This window comes from Pelodiscus sinensis, chromosome 9 (genome assembly GCF_049634645.1).
Source record: "Pelodiscus sinensis isolate JC-2024 chromosome 9, ASM4963464v1, whole genome shotgun sequence".
NCBI lineage: Eukaryota > Metazoa > Chordata > Testudines > Trionychidae > Pelodiscus > Pelodiscus sinensis.
The window spans coordinates 46,368,530-46,386,256 of NC_134719.1; the positions used below are offsets into that span (position 1 = coordinate 46,368,530).

The window sequence follows — 17,727 nt, forward strand, 5'->3', positions numbered from 1 at the left end:
GTTGTGAATTTGGGTATTTTAAGATCCCTGAGGATGGTCACATAAGAAGCATAACAGTAATGTTGAACATAATACCTGTGCTAGCTTTTGTTGTAATTAGTTGATTTGTTTTCTTTTGTTTAGCACATACCAGTGTTTCAGATACTGCAGTTATTTCATATCTAAGGTGTATTTGAATACTGTGTTATCACACTGAATAACATTGCAAATCCTGACATTTAAATAGTAGTCTATAAACTAGTTCAAGCCATACCTATATTTGCTTTGTGGAAAAGAAAAGGAAGAAGGTGTGAGTAAAAAAAGAAGCCATTTGAATTAAATAAAGCAAAAAGGGCAAGCATTCTATGTTTAGATGCTTTTTTCTTTTCTTAAAGCTTCTTAAATTATTAATGTATCGACTGCTTTGACTCTTAAGAAGTGACCTTGTACAAACTTAACATTCTGACTCAGCAGATCTGTTCCTTGTGTTTATCCCGAGTCAGTTCAATTCACTTTAGTGACGGAAACATTTTTTTACTACTTTTTCATCCTGTTGGCCTTGCATTTGTGGGCGAAACTATTGGATTATTTTGTCATCAGAAATGTTAACTACGCTCTAATTGCAGGGCAAACTTTTGCCTTCAGACACATTTGCACTACACAGTTCAAGTCAATGGTGTAGCATTGATGTAATGAGGGACAGCCTTTGATGACAGATTCTTTGTTACTGATGATGACGTATTAGCCAGAGAATACATAGACTTTAAATCCCAGGATAAAATTTCATAGTTGGAAATTGGATTGCATAAAAACTCATATTTTCAAGACAAAATGCATTAAGCTTGTTTGTGGTTCACATTATAGAGTTCTTCTAGTTATCTCCAAACCAAGCATAAGTAAATCCTGGAAATTCAGAGTTGAGGATAAATTGAAAGGAAATCTCACCACTTTAACTATGTCTTGAAGTGACACTGTGCAGTAAGAATACAATTATAATTCATGCATATTAGGATTTGTGGTTAAATTCAGATCAGATCAGATTAAATTTATTTTTATAGAGACATTGGAATTTTTTCAGGGTGTCTGTAGATAATTACTGCCTTCATAACAGAAATCATTGAGATCTTAGTTATGCCATTTTCTAGTGGAGAATCTGGCCCTTTTCCTGCCATATTTCCCTCTTGACAAGGCAGGTTTTTTTTAAACTAAAAACACATTATATAGAATGTGGGTGGGCATTTCATTTGGTTCCCTTTTTATAACCCACTAGCTGACATACCTGGCATTGCCAGGGTCTTTCAGGGCAAGGTCTTGGGGATGTGGGTTGTGTGTGTGTGTGCGTGTGCAGGAGGCTGGGGTCCAGGGGTGTGTTCTTTCCGCACCGGCACACCCTTGCCCAAGGTCTGTTCTCCTGCTTCCCCCTCCCCAACCGCCTGGAACCTGTTCTTTCCTCCCTTTCAGGCCACCCCCCCAGTCTGCCTGGAGCCTGTTTTTTCCATCTCTCAGGCTATCCTTCCACCCACCTGGGGCCTATTCTCATCTCCTCAGATGCCCCCCAGCCACCAGGGCCCTGTTCTTCCCCTCCCCCCCACCCTTCCAGTATTGAGGCCAATGGCTGGGAGCGGGGAAAGGGTTTGAGGCAAGAAGACTATTTATGAGTGTGCTGGGAGGCAAGATAGCAGAGTTCCAGCCCTGCTGACCACTCTCTTGGTCAAGGTTGGGCAATAATTTTTGATGGGGGGCTACTCCAAGATTTTAGAAGTGCAGGGTCTGGCATGGAGGTTAGGTGCAAAAGGGAGCTTGGGGTAATGGATTGGAGTGCAGGAATGAGAGGGGGTCTGGGAGGGAGTTTGAATGAAGGAAGAGGTTGTGACCTGGGACACTGGACTGGCCAACTGTCATTAGATGATTTAAAGTAACTTAATTCAGAGAAATGAGTGAGTGGACAAATAAAGGGCTGCAGGTTTCAGACATTGAGAATTCTTGCATATATGGATGCAGGAGAGGAGCAGAGGGTTAGGGTATGTAAAGTAGGGGGACAGGAGTGGGGGGGGCAGAGGATTGGCAAGGGAAAGGGAAGAGCTGGGGTGGCAGAGGCAGGCTCTAGCCAGGAGACTTACCTCAGTGACTCCTGACCAGCAGCCCGGCATGTTTCTCAGGCAGGCAGAGAGCCTTCCCTGCCCCCACAGAGGCTGCAGGGCCATGTGCCTGTGTGAATAACTGTGAACCAGAGGGGAAGAGAGTGTGGTGCTTCATATGCTGCCTGTTAATCAAACAGGCAGCTCACATTGGTGTTTCTGGGATTGTTCTGGGGGCGGGGACAGTGCCTGAAGCCTTCCCCCTCCCTCTCCAGGCTTACAGTTTTTAAAGAGAAATGGCCTGGCAGCCGCTTTTCTGAATAGCATGTGGTTGGGGTGAGGCAAGCAGGGAGCCTGCCTGGGGCTCCCTTCAGCATCCGTGGGCCAGATCAAAATCTTGGCAGGCCGGGTCTGGCCTGTAAGCCCTATTTTGCCCAGGCCTGCTTTTGGTGGTACGACTGCAGGATCGCTCTCCTCTTCAGTCTCGCTGCCCTTGGTGGCCATTCTAATATCTCGTCCCTCTGAACACTGCCCTCTCCTTTTGCGTGTTATGGAAAACTGTCCCTTTCCCAGGGCTTCTGGTTGTCCTGGCACAACCAAACTCTGACTTTGCTTTAAGTTAGAATCAGAGGAAGCTGTATATCAAATTTGGTGGCCCTAGCTCTTACCATTTAGGAGTTCTTGGACAAATGGACTTTCAGGCAGATGCACTCTAAAATATAGAGAGATTTGATAACTAGTTTCTTAGAGTTTCCCTCAGCCTTCATAAAGGCTTTGCATATTTAAAACCAAGATAGCTTTAGTTTTTAGTTCTAAGAGGAGATTTAATTTCAGTAGATAAAGTTTTGTGCCTGAGAAGAGGTCCACATTTTAAACAAAGTCAGATATATGAGGTTTTCTTTCAGGCTCACGAGCTTGTAATCATCAGATTTTATGGCTGTTACTCCTTCTGCTATTATTGATTTTCTTCAGCCTTTTGTACTGGCTTCTTAATATGGTATCTATACCCTGGCTTTTTTCCCCAAGTCCTAAGAAGGCTGTCCTTTAATTAGAATGACATAATATGACTCTTGTTGAACCTCATGCTAGAAGTCTAGAATTTATCTACTGCTTGTTCCCAGCTTACATCAGCTGTAAGTAGACATATTTTGGACCTTAAATATTTTGATTGATGTCCAGTGAAATTAATAACTCATTCATAGGGAATATCTGAACCATCATGAAAATTCTTTAAGGTACACACTGCTAACTGTAAATTCCAATTATATCACATATTGTACTGGCATTTTTAGCTTGTGAAAATATTGAGAAGTAAATATATAGCAGTGGCAGTGCTGAGAGAGGGAAAAAAAATCCATATTTTAAGGGCATAAAGCATATTGTACGCTATTTAAGCAGAAATAATTTCAAGTTTCAAAATTCAGGCTTCATGAGGAAACAGTCTTTTCCTAACCTGTGAGGAGAAATATATTAGCATATATTAGCATCTAAATTATTTTGCATCTAGTGGCAAAGGGTCTGTTTCTGCTTTACACTGAGGTCACTTTATGCTCACTGCATTCTGCATTGCTCCAGTTCTTCCAACTGCTTATATCTATTTTCAGTCTTTCTACAAACATCCAGCTGGTTTGGCGCATTGCCTGAATTGCAAGACCTTTGCCTGAGCAGTCAGATGCAGTTTTTTAGTATGTTAGTGTTTATGGGGCAGGGAAGGCTCCAGTGTACATTTTTCTTTCTCACTGCATCAACAACCTCTTAGTGTTATCAGAATCTTTTGTTTTCTCTTTATGTACCCTGCCTTCAAAGAAGGAAAAGGCCCTGCTCCAACCCATGAAGCAGAACTATGTTCATTATAGACAACCATATTCTTTTGCAGAACACCAGTGCATGAGAGTGTTACATTTGCATTCTAATACCACCCTATATAATAAAGAAACATGGAGTACACCTATCAAGCCTCTTTTGAATATCCTAGCAAAATACCTGTAAGGCTAGCAAAGAGTGACCAGGCCACAGCATTCAAACCATAAATCCTTGAAAGAAAAATCTTGAGTCAGCTAAGACCAGTGAGCATCAGGAACTCTGTGCTAATACCCACCCTAAACTCAGTGTGAATGTTTTATGAAGTTGTTGATGCTCCATGTCCCCACTTCACATACATAATTCTAGCTGCTCAAGCCAGAGAAGACAGAAGTTCAGGGTGATAAGAGCTATTCTCTGGTCTCAGATATATGCCCACTATGAAGGGGCACCAAACCAGCAACTTAAGGAGAATTGAAGCTGTTTTCCCCAGACTTTGCAGAAGCTGTAACAGTCTTGCCTAATTTTTCTAATGAGTCACTCCTCAAGCTTCCTGCTGCTCAAAAATGAGAATACTCACAGATTATATCTACAGAGCAGTGGAAATTATTTACCTTTAATTCTGCTTCCCGACAGACACAATTTATTGTAAGATTTTCAATCATATGTGGAGGGTGGGGAAGAATTACTTTCTTTAAGGTTTATTCTTTCTGGTCCCTGAATTTTTTCCCATCTAAGGGATACTTTTAGATTGCTTTACCTAATTTTGAATTGACTTATATTGGAGCTTTGCCTTCTGCACAACCAAACGAATTGGCTGGCATCACCTGTTCATTACAGCCAATTCCTTCTGTAGCACAAAGGCACACAAAGTGGCACACAAAGACCTGCATGAGAATTGGCTCATATTGAGTTCCACTGTTCCTGTATTAAGGAGCTAAGACCCAAAAGTAAGAATCCTACCAAAATGATGACTTCAGAGAAGCAAAATTGCAGATATTTTCCCTTCTTTGTTAATTACATGGTGCCACTGCATGGATTGTCAGTAGTGGGTATCTCACATAGGTTCTGTGGATCTATAAGCATATGTGTCTGTTGCCTGAACTAAAAGACCCAGATCTATAGCAGGGGACAGATGCCAGGAGCCATGCTGTATATATATTCTTGGGTTCCACTAACATTACCCAAGCTTTCTGCTATGTAATAATTGTAAAAACAAACAAACAAAAAACAAAACTCAAATTACTTTACTTTCATTTCTGACACTTGGTATTATTAATTATATAATCACTTATTTTAAATAACTTTCTATTGTTTCTGTTAATGATTCTATTGGGTAGTATTTATATTTAAGTGTTTTACTAAACTAATCTTGCTCTGAAAATTAAAAATCAGCCTTTGCAGTTTCTGTTAATATTTACCAAGTGATTAACATATCCATAAATCATGTGTTGGTTTATGGCATAAGGTGAATTTATAACTTTCCCCAAAGAGATAATGCCTTGCAGTTCAAAGACTGTTTTCTGCATAGCAGTAGCTAAAGATGCTGTTATTCCTCTTATCTCTTTTTTCTTACTGTGAAATAATCCAGTGATCCGTTCGTGGTCTGACCATGAACCAAACCCATTTGGAAAGAAGAGAGTTTAACCAAAAAGAACAGGGAATGATTATTTTCGACAGCATGTACTCTATTATTGTTGATTCTTGGATTTTTATTTTTATTTTTTTTTGTACTTGAAGAATGGAGTTTATTTCATGTCATCAGTCTATCCATTGACAAGCATCAGATTGTCACTGACAGTACTGTTTGGATAATGTATGTCACTCAGCCAAATAATTAATTTTGGCTAGCCTGTATGTGCTATTTTAGTAACAGTGAATAACTAGTAACTCCTGCTAGAACATGAATAATCAGTAAAATGTTTTCTCAATTTATCTTTGCTTGAACTTGAGCTAGCCCAACTAAAATGCATGGATTACTTATTTAAAGCATTCTAGAAATGCCAGTGTTTCTAGCCTTAATCCTGTATGGCAAACTGAGTCTTTAAAATAATGTGGCCATTTCTTCAGTGAGGGTATAGTGGATTATTATTTGTTTTATGCTCATCATTCTTTGTGTCTGACATATTTGGGCCTCCTTTTAGCCTTTGCATGCACATATATGCATACACAAATGCATGCACCTGCATATGAACAAGAGTTGGAAACCACATCTGCAAATCTCATCAATTGAAAGTTGTTTTGTGAGTGAAAAGTCTGACACTGACACTTCCATGATTTCATTCACCTATGCACAAATGTGCATGTCTTAGAATTTTCAAACATGCACCTGAAAAGTATGACTGTATGGACCAATATGAGCACATAGTCATGTGCAGATGGCAGAGGACAATCTTAAAATATAGCTCTTTATTACACAGTTCTTCTTTTTCAATGCACTGAGTTCAATACACTTGAATATTCTTCTGACCTTCTTGTTGTTGATGCCACTGTTCTTTAATGCCTAAACCTACACATTTCTCTCCATCCACACAAAATGATTGTGACCCAAACTCTTCTTATTTTGCATAACTCCTCACCCAGCAGAATTTCAATCCTCATCCAAAATATTCAAGTGTACAATCACCTGGCATCAGAGATCCTAGCTCAACTTTCTTTGGACTAAAGATGGTAAAATTTATCCAAATTTTAACTACAAATCTTCCTTATTTTTCAACTAGCTTTTTCTTTTGATTCCGTGATATTTATCTGGAGAGGCATCAGGTACCTGAAACCAGACCAGTTCATGATCCTTTAAACACTACATGAAAGAGCATCTCCGTGTCCATAAGTGATTATAATTTTAAACCTGAAATTAAACATTTATTAAGAAATAAATTAATCTTTTACATAATCTGCTGTGAAAGCGATTGAGCTAGAGTGCAACTTAAAATACTTTCGAAACGAGATTTGAAATTTTATTCTAGGAATAACTTTGGAATTTTAAAATATTCTAAGTTTTATATTCTCAGGTACCACAAACAACACTAGAAGAGAATAGTAAAAGCAACGATACAATTCTGATAACATTTCTATTACTTGTATTTATATCCAGTATTCCAATATCTATCCAAAATTATTACAGCATTCTTGTGACCTGTTATATTCTCATTAACATAAATGTTACATATTTTATATATATAGTTTAATGTTATGAAACCTAAGAAAAGGTTAGCATAGTATTGACTCAGGCTTTTTATATTCCAGTTTATTGATGGTCGACTATCAAAGCTAAATGCAGGAAGAGGGTTCTCTGATATTTTTGAAGAAGAGATCACTTCTGGAGGCTTCTGTGGAGGTACAGCATTATTTCAGGAACGTGCATGGGAATTGTTGAGGGAAAATACCATATTAACATGAACATAAACTGAAAAAGTGCTTAATATACTGCTTATTGGATTAAATACCTTGGATTCATTCTTAGCGGGTTTTCGGTCCAATATATATCAGTAGCAAAATAGTGAACTAGCTATTTAGCCAAACATTTGCAGTACATTAAATGAAAATAAATGGAATTATCTTAATTTAATAAACTAGTTTTTATAAAATCAAGATAAGGTGAGATTTAATTAGATTTTTTTTTTTTTTTTAGAGTATTGGCTTGCTCAGTAACTGATTAGAGATTTACTGGCTAAAGAATTTTTTAAAAATAATTACAAGATTTTAGTTCTCTTTCTTTTAGAAATGGATAATTTAGTTATTTTCTAATTTCTCGTTTAAAAACTCCTTCATGTATCTCATGTATTTCTGCAACATACTAAAGCCAAATTCTCCAAAATACAAAAAATTACTGAGTCAAGCAAAATGCATTATGCTTAAATACATAATTTTAATATGCTGTTCAAATCCAAAAAGGAACAGTGTGAAATATATCTTCTTCCTAAGCAAATCTTTTATTTATTGTTTTTGAGTCCTATCCACTGATTTAGTGACTGAAATAAATTGTATAGGTTTTTACTTGTGCTAGCCTTGCACATTTAAGAAAGTATTAGGTAGATCAATTCTGTGTTCTGCATTTCCAACAGGATTGTCTAATCATTTCTAGTTACATGGCAAGTCAATTACACTTTTTAGTTATAAACCAACTATATTTCATGAAGTAAATGTGGGGCCCCACAATGCCATTTTTAATTATTTTTCATAGCAGAGCTTCAGTTTTCAGTACAAATGTGAATTATGTGACTTGAACCAAATCCTGTCTTAGGGCATCTTTCTGCCTGTCTTCTGCTACAAAGCTACCCTGAAGGTAGCAGTTTTGGCCAGTGGAGTATTTGTTCTGTAGAGCCACCATAACAGATTCTGTGCCATGTCCTCTGCATTCTCAACATAAAAGCCTTACGTCTGGACTACGCTAGGACTTTACGTCGACTTTAGCTACCCACGGTCAATTTCCTATGAGATCCCTACCAAGCCACTTGCACTGCACTTAGCAGCCACAGAAGTCCGTGTCTGTACTCCTTCTTTTCACCAGGAGTAATGCTATTCCCAACTGTGCATGGTTGAAATTACGGTAGTGTAGACACAGTGCTGCTGGAAATTCAGTGCTATTGGCTTATAAGAGGCCTCTCGCAAGTGTCCACTATGACCACTCTGGCCAGAACCTCCACCTCTACTGCTCTCTCTGAGCTTAAAAAGCCCTGGGAACCATAGAAGGACCAATGTGTCCAATGTGACCAGCCATGCGAGCAAGCAGCACATTGCGGAACATGAGAAAATGAGTTCCTCCAGCAATCCGGGGCACACTGTGATGATGGTGAGTGCTACTTTTCCCACGGGCTCCAGTTCCAAAGGGCACAGAAGAATACCAGCCTGGACTGTGCAGGAGTTCCTCAACCTCATTGAGATGTGGGTGGATGAGCCCAACAGGAATTATCTCAGAACCAGCAAGAGGAATACCGAGATCTATGGCAGGATTGCTACCTGCCTTGGGGTCAAAGGATGTTCCAGGGACGCCTAGCTGTGTAGGGTGTCTGGGCACCTGCTGTAAAGTATCTGCTTTAAAGCTAACATTTGATCTTGTACGGAACATTTCTCCATTGTTTTTACCGAGACCTTCGGTGTACACTAAAAGAGTAGGGTTAGGCTTCCCATAATGTATTTCCTGTAGTGTCTGCCCTTGTAATTTTTCTTTGCAGCTGGGCCAGCTGCCAGTTTGGTGCATTCCCCACTTCCCACTGCATCTGCCTTCCTGGCTCAGATCTGCAGGAGCAAATGCATGAGGGAGAAGATATTCAGGGACCAAATGGACATCCTGCACACCTTCGTGGAGGAGATCCAAGCAAAGCTGCAGGCCCAGATTGCTGAGTGGCAGGAATAGGTCATGGAATTGCAGGAGAGGAGGTCCACCTGGGAGCAGCTCATGTGCCAGCACGAGACAATGTTGTACACCCTGATTGCTGTGATGGCTACTTGTATGACAACAGCCCTGACTGTAGATTTCCCGACCCCAAACTGGTTCCCAACTGAGCAGTAGCTATTGGGCATGGTGAGCTTCCAGAGGTCAATTTCCATGCACTTCTCTACAGTGAGAGTGGATTTCATGTGGGAATCCTGGTGGTGCCTCAGGGCTGGGGCAAGCCATTCACAGAGCTCCAGGAACACCGTCTTCCTCATGCAGAAGTTCTGCAGCCACTTGCTGATCATACCACCTCTGTCTGACAGTGAAGTCCCACCAATCTGGGCTCATCTCCCAAATCCAGAACTGGCATTGCTCTGTCTCCAGGGGATTAACTGGTGGCTGTGCTAGCAGGAGCAACAGGGTTTGCCTGAATAGTGCCTCCGTGCCATGCTGAGGTTTGTCCTCCTCATCCTGGTAGAGCAACATGTGGGCACTCTCAAAGTACAGTATCACAAGGTTCAACATGAGAGATATGAACATGACAATGCTTTCCAGCACACTGGGCTCCATGTTCACAGTGCTCTAGCATCTGCATGGGCAGCCAGGCATGAAATGGCACAAGCACATTACATCCCCTTTATTTCATGCGAGGGGGGCAGGACTAGAGGAGTGCCTTATAGGATGCAGACGACATGAGTCCCTCTAACCACCCGCTGCCAATTTTTGGACCCAGTAGACTCTGGAAACATAAGCCAGACTGCCAAGCCACATAACATAGACTGCCAAGCCACATAGACTCTGGAAACATAAGCCACAATGCCTCGCTCGCTGAGTCATCAGCAGGGTCCATAATGTGGATGTGCTACTTCAGATAACATTCAATTTGTAGTGAAGACGTGGCCCTTCACCTTCACAAAATTGGGTGCCCAGAAATTGACCACAGTAGTACCCTTAAAACCCGACTAAACAGTTCAAAAGGGTGTGGTGAAATAACATTAGAACTTTGATAAGGTTAGTTTCTTGGCTCTACATGGCTATGTCTTATCTGGCTATACTCATGAAAGAGGGTGCCATTTTTGTTACACTGATGGGGTAGAACTGTGGTATTTTTCATAGTTAAATCCCATCAACTTTACCATTGGCTCAAGACTACACAACTGGGTGGAGTCCAGCTTTCAGAAAGATCACTGAAAGTCAGAGAAACCTGTGCATTGTTGAAGGGACAAGTGAATACATGAAGACCAGTGATAAGATTATTATGCTGTTGAATAAAAAGGAAGGACATTCTTTTGGCCTCTCCATTTTCATTAATATTTTATTGCATTTTGTGACAAAGACAAACATAGCTAACCTATATAGAAATTTTAATTGCAAATTTGAAGCAGTGCTTGCATTTAATATATATATATAGGGGGGGGGAGAGAGAGAGAGAGAGAGAGTGTCTATGTGTGTGTGTGTCTGTCTGTCCGTTTGTTTAAGAACTCCTCCTCAACCATAAGAGCTAGGGCCACCAAATTTGGTATGCATCTTCCTCTTACCCTAACTTAAACCAGAGTCAGGGTTTGGTTGTGCTTGGAAAACAGGAAGTGCTAGACACAGGACTGTTTTCCATAACATGGAAGGGGAGGAGACAGAGAGAGAGGAGGGGCACAGAAAGGGAAGGGGTGTGATGGTGAGAGTGGTCACTGGGGGCCGCTGCAGCACCAAGAGTGCCCTAAGTGACCTACTGACTTCCCCTCCTCACTCCCAAACTCTCACTCCAGCCTTCATTTTCGAAAAATACAGTAATTGAAATGACACATTTCATTTATTTAAAAAAATCCTTCAGTTGCAGAACCGAGCAACACTGGCTATATCTGCTAGTAAATATTGTGGAAAAGCTCTAGCCATTCTTCATGGGTCTCATGCTACTGGCAGATAGTGTTAGCCTCAGAGGCTCTTTGTGGCCCTCCACACAGCCATTTTCTCTTGACTAACAGCAGGAATCACTGCCTACATCTTTTCCACTGACTAGTTCGTAAACTCCCCTCTGGGTCCTGGTCTCTCTTCTCGGGGCAGATTTTTGTGATGTTTTGGGGTGGTTTGGGGGAAACCCAGGCTTGCTCACTACTCAGGATTCCGGCCCAGGAACCCAAAGGCAGCAGCAACAGGTAGGGTTACTCCCACTCTCAATCTGGCAGCTTTTCCCTTGGCTACTTCCCCAAAGGATCCCTCCCCGTAACTTTTCTTTGGTACCTGCTCATCAGTCCTGAGCTCACACTGCTCTTCCAGACCTCACTTCCTCCTGACCTTTGCTCTTTTCCTTCTCCTTCCTTGCCTGGAGAGAGACCTTTGAAAGCAGCACCACAGGCCTTAATTGACTGCAGATGTCTAATTAGCCTGTGGCTTCTAGCAAGCTCTAATTGATCCCATGTGCCTGCCTGATTATGCTGCAATTAGACTTGGGCTTTTTTTACTCAGGGAAAAGACAGTGGTTTACCCAAGCCCCAGCATGTCTTCCTTCCCTCTGTGTGCGGCAGCCAGCTGCTCTGGGCCTGTCAATATATATGTAACTAGAGTTTTCTTTAAATATAGGGATTTGAAAGTACACTCTTCAGTCTATTGGATGATAAAAATGGTCTATCATATTAAAATGGTGTTCTACATCATGCAACACTCCCATTAAATCTTCTTCATAAGTTTCTCTCTTCCCTCACATGCATTCTCCTGTGGAGGTATAAATATAAAAATCATCAGTGTGAATTTAAGTTTTTGTGCTCAGGTTGTTGATGGTGTACCCTCTGGCAATTTTCTTCTACTCTGGATTCGCTTTGCTGGAGAGTCTAAGTTGTTGAGTCCTCCTCTATACCCTCTAGATGTGCCACATGAAAAAACAATTCTGTTAGCTTGTAGACAATTTGTTTTCTACCTATTATAAAACTGTTTTCAATCACATTTTTATAAGGTAAATGTGAAGTGAAGGCAGGGAATGGGGAAGGTTATGCCAGTGCAGGCAAAGACCTTGGGAGTAATGTCGAGAATCAGGTGTTCAACACCTTATCTCCCAGAAGCCTACCAATTGCAGGGGTATTAGGATTGCTAATCATCTTTATGTTCCCACTGGGCCATCTGGTTTTCCTTCTTTTTTCTCTCACACATTCACACTATGCTTCACTGCATTCCCTTTCACAATAGGGAACACATATTTCCTTGATGGAAAAAGTATCTCATGTTTATGCCAAAAACTTAACAAAAATTAATTTTATCAATAGAACTTTATTTTTCTTTAATATGGTCATATTGGAAAATAGGCTACAACCCAATGTCAACCTGTATTTCATTGCTACTGTTAAGGTAAAACTTTGTGCACCGTTATTTATATTTCTTGGCCCCTGGTCACATCTGGCTGCTCAGAAATACAAACTACAAGTCTTGTAATGCCCAGAAAATTGCTTTCACACATAAATAAGTATTAGCAAGAAACTTAACTGGGATTTTGTCCTGCTTCTAGAGCAGCAAACCATCTGCACCTGTACGCCTATCACCTAATTTTTCTTGGACTGGGAGTAGCTAGTAATTTTTATAGATACATGTCAGTAATCCAGAGAGGGTTTTTTTTTCCATGATCAGAATGCATTGGCAAATTTAAAAAAGAAAATATCAGGAAACATTCGTATCTAAGGGTACATCTACACTGCAATGCTATTTCGGGATACCAGCGGTATCCCGAAATAGCTACCCCTCATCTTTTGAACACATCTACTATTGCAAAATATAGCGGATGCGTTATTTCGGCATCCTTGTAAACCTCGTTGCATAAGGGATGTCTCAAAATAATGTGTTATTTCGAAATTTTGAAATAGGCTATTTTGAAAAATAATCAAAATACAATACGCAATTTGCATAGTACAATTTTTTTTTTATTTCTGCTGACAACCTTTGAGCTAGTAGTGGGAAAAGATTCTACTTACTAGTGAAATCAAGAGACCTTTGAACCTCTGTTGTGAATCTGAGCTACATAATAACAATTCAGTGTTTTCCAATTTAAATTTGAGGTAGTTCAGATATTGGCTCAGCATACATGGTATTTGCTTTGTATTTTTCCTGGTTGAGTATATATCTCTTTTTCATCACTGATTGACTAGTAAATGGTACAACTTTGGAAGGATTTGTCATCCGCAAGCCTCCCTTCCGGTATAAACCTCATATTAAATGGCAAAATCTCATCTACTGTAATCTCTGGCAACAAATGGAATTCAGTGAGGCCCTAATATACACACTTCAAGTGCAGGAATTTCTTTCTTAAGAAATGTGAATGTCATCCATTATTACAGTGGGTTTTTGATCAGGTCCAGAATGATTCTGCGGTTAAGTTTACCATGTCCCTGAGCAATACATTGTTACATTAGCAAGTTCATTATATTAGTGCCTGCATTCTATCTTATGGTGAGGAAGTAGTTTTTGTGTGTGTACTGTGTGTCCTCCAGTAACACCAGTGAGTCTAGTCAATCTCAAAAGGACAAGTCAGTCTTTGTGAATGTAGCATATTGGTCAAGGCACTTTGGTTGGGAATAAGTGTACAGTCAACTCTAGTAAGCTCTCTTTTCCAACTTGGTGTCACTTTCACTCACTGAACCATTCCCAAGAACATAGATATTGCAGAATTGTTTGCAAGGAATTGAATGCAATGGTATGGAACATTTAAATGAAAGCATTTCTGCAAGTCTAAACAGCTAAATCTCTTCACTTAACTCACCCAGAAATTGCTGGATTACTTTTTACAATTAGTTCTCAAACACATTTTGTGAGAGTCAGGTTTGCTGGTGTTTTGGCTTTCCACCAGCCAATCCCGGTACTAATTACTACATTTATTTCATCTTAACCTTTTGAGATCTGCTGTTAAACGCTGATACTTTGTCAAAAGATATTATTCCTTGCAAAGATGGTAAATTCTCTTTGAACAACATGATTTTTGTGATCTCCAATTTCTTGCTTGCAGGTATTCATTCATGGTAACTGTTGTTTCACTTTACAATAACAATGTATTCAATTGATTAATAAACATTTGTCAAGGATAAGAAAGACAGGGTTGCATGTTGACTAGACGTCTTCTGAAACTGATGTTTTTGTTCTACCTCAACCAGCCTATTGTTTTGTATTAAGTTTATTAAATTTGTATTTATTGTTTTGTATTAAATTTAATAATATACCATTCAGTGATCTTACCTATGTTAGTAGATGTTTTACTGATCCATTTACTTTCTAAAATGTGAAAGAATGAGCATAGAATTTACACAACAAATTACAGTGGGATTTTCTTCATCAAAGATGTGAAGTGATACCAAGATCCTTATTCCTGTTGCTAGTCCTTTTCCTTCTGATACTAAGAAGGTAGTGTCTGCAGTCCAGTACATTTTCTCACTGTGAGTTTTTCTTTTTGCCCAAAGGAATAAAGGGCTGAATCCAATTCTGGGTGAAAAGGGGGAAATTGCAATATTTATTACAAAATATGGCATTAGAACAATATATACACACCCCTCCTTCAGACTTATATGGGCTTTTCTTTTGGTTTTAGTGAGTCTGAATATTATGGCTTTAATTTCTCTTCATACTTGAGTCAGAATTAGCAGTTTTCTTCAGAGAAAACTATTGGGTGTAGTGAAAAAGAAGCATTATTGGAAAGAAAACAAGATGTTCATAATAGGGCATTCCCATTTTTAATGAATGTACATGGAAGTTCCCTTCTTCATAGTATTGGAAGACTCCAATTCATGTTTAACAATCCAAGAGTTTTTTTAAATACAAAATGTGTGGTCAAAAAGGTGGGAACATCCAAAATGTGTTGAACGTGTTTCTGATCATTTTTATTTTATCTTATTTTACATTCATCTCTCAGGAAATTCAAGATCTTATCAACAGTGGGTGCATACAGTAAAGGTATAATAATTTTATTTTTATTTGTCTAGTTATCTCTTTGTCTTTGAAAAAGTCAGCATACTGAACATCATGCGTTAAAAGGATAGTTGACTTTATCTGGTCAATTAGTCCCATTCTTTAAATTTTTGTTCTGTTTGTTGTATTGATATAACAAAATATTTGTAACCAAATGTTTTTGTCATAAACTTGTGTCTTTGTCTTGGCAACATTTTTATATTAGATTAAAAATGAGAAAATGGCTGATGAACAAAATGAATGCCAAATTTTGAGAAGCATGGAATGTTTTCCTCTGCATCTAGCCAAGGATTTTTCAGTATGCTGTATTGTGTTACATTCCATAACTGTGAATTAGGTGTCTCTCTAGGATTTGATAGGAATTTTATCCCTTCTAGTAAACAGCAATTTGGTTATTAATGTTTCTACATAGTCTGACTAACAAAGGACCCTTTATTGCACAACATTTTACTATGAAGGTTTAGTAAAAGCACTTTAGAAAAAACTCATGATTAAATTAGACGTGATTACCTCTATGCGATAGAAATAGCTTTTAAAATATAATACAACATATACATTAAAAAGCCAAAGCAAACTTTCATATTACATGTAGGATTGGTAACAGTGCATGCATAGATATGAGAATACGTCATTATATTAGAATTCATTGATAAATATGCATCAGCCCTGATAGTGACATACTTTAACTCTTTGTAGGTGTAGATGTAGACAGTAGGTTGTAGATGGAATGCAGCTGTAGAAATTGTTCCTAATTTAAAAAGAGGGTCATTATTTTCCCATTTCATTATATGTCAGACTGTTGTATATTTTTTACTAGTGTCTTAACTTTTAATTTGTGTTATAAGGATTATTAAAATATATTTTTTTATGTTTCAGAAAGGAGGTGCACTAATTAACACAGCAATGACCAAAGCCAGCCCTGCTGTGAAGACAGCGTACAAATTTGTAAGATTATCTCAATCTGTACATAAAACAATTACAGACATGACCTACCATTTCCAGTTCTTCTCAAAAACTGAAAGTTATAGCCTTCCAATATATATTACAGAAAAACATTACAGCCCAAGAAATTATTTTCAGCTTTCATTTCTGCTCTTGTGTAGTGCTGAGGACTTTAGAGTTGATTCTGAATCTAACAGATAGCTTGAAGAAAACAATCACCACTCCATATTACTGTTTTAAAAGGTTCGGTATGCTATTTTTGGCTTAATTCAAAATATGAAATAGATGCCTATTGAATACCTATTGCATATTTGAAATATAGCTGAAAGCCTTTACTTAAGTGATAATAATATGAAAATATGGACTCTGAAAATACTAAATCTCATTTACTCGAAAACCCCTTTACTACTTCTTGCAACTGTACATTTAAAAATGTAATTGACAGTTCTAGGTGGTGTGAAGTGGTCTTTGTGTAAAATAACAATAAGTCCCTAAGGACTTCATTTTAGCATTAAGTGGCACCCTGTCCAAAGTGGGCTGGTGTTGGCAAGCATTTATATTTTTTGCAGGGAATGATTGCAGTCCATAACTACCATCAAAAGCAAGCTCTTAGTTACCTGAGCATGAATATCTTTTGAACTTATTGTTTGGTATTAATAAAATAACACTAATTTAAAAAATTATGGACTTGCACTCCTGTTCCTTCATTTATACTTTGTCTACACAAAGCTGGGTGTAAATCTGCACTGCTCTGGCATGTCACTTGTTAACTGTTCACAAGAATCCTGCTATAGTAAAAGTTACCTGATAAATTTTTATCTACCCCATTTTGAAATGAATACATCAAAGTGTTCCAGAGAACTTTTAGTGCATGGTAGCAGGATCCACATTGCAGACTACTCAGTGAAGATTTAAACCTGAGATTTACCATGTGCTATTTGACTAATTTTATGTCTCCAGTTTGACAAACAGTCTACTTTTAAAAGTATCTTTAAAACACGCTTAGGTCATAAACAATGTGAGTTACATTATATTATCCAGGGCATAAAAACAGTGTGGTATCTCATAAGAAATGACACAATGATAAGTATTTAAGATTGGATTCAAAGCACACAGGGGAAAAAAATCTTCTTTGCCATCCTTTTGGCTTTTCAAGGGCTCTTTAAATTGATGCATAGTAAGTAGTTCTGAATAAATCAGTGCTGCAGTGTGATGCTAGTCGATTTTAAATAAAACTGTAAAAGAGAATTTTTAATTATACATCAATTGAAACTTTCACAAAAGTCATGAGGTAAGAAACAGATAAATAAATTATAGGTATTGTATATCCATTATTAATTGATAATTTTAAAATGGTTCATTAACAGGTTATTGGGAAATTATTCTTTTCCTCTGTTTTTCATGAGCTTAGATAAGGTTTATGATTTCCTCCCTGCCACCCATTTTTCCCATTACATCCATGATCCTACTTTTTCTGCATCAACAGACTTCTTTGTGTGCAAGAAGCCTCATTAATTTCACTGGGACTTTGTGCATGTTCAGGAATGGAACAAGGTGCAGGAGCAGGCCTATATGTCCTCTGCTACCCTTTCCCTTTTCATACATAATGAATCTACTACA

At 38.6% G+C, this 17,727-nt stretch overlaps 1 protein-coding gene across 4 annotated transcripts in view; it reads left to right on the forward strand.

Moving 5' to 3' along the window:
- DENND1B (DENN domain containing 1B) overlaps positions 1-17,727 on the forward strand; it is a 259,577-nt gene that overhangs the window by 212,280 nt on the left and 29,570 nt on the right. For all 4 annotated transcript variants that reach the window (XM_075936692.1, XM_075936694.1, XM_075936693.1 and 1 more), the window contains 3 exons: positions 7,104-7,194; positions 15,110-15,150; positions 16,042-16,110. In XM_075936692.1, coding sequence (XP_075792807.1) covers positions 7,104-7,194; positions 15,110-15,150; positions 16,042-16,110 — 201 coding nt within the window. The remainder of the gene's footprint in view (positions 1-7,103; positions 7,195-15,109; positions 15,151-16,041; positions 16,111-17,727) is intronic.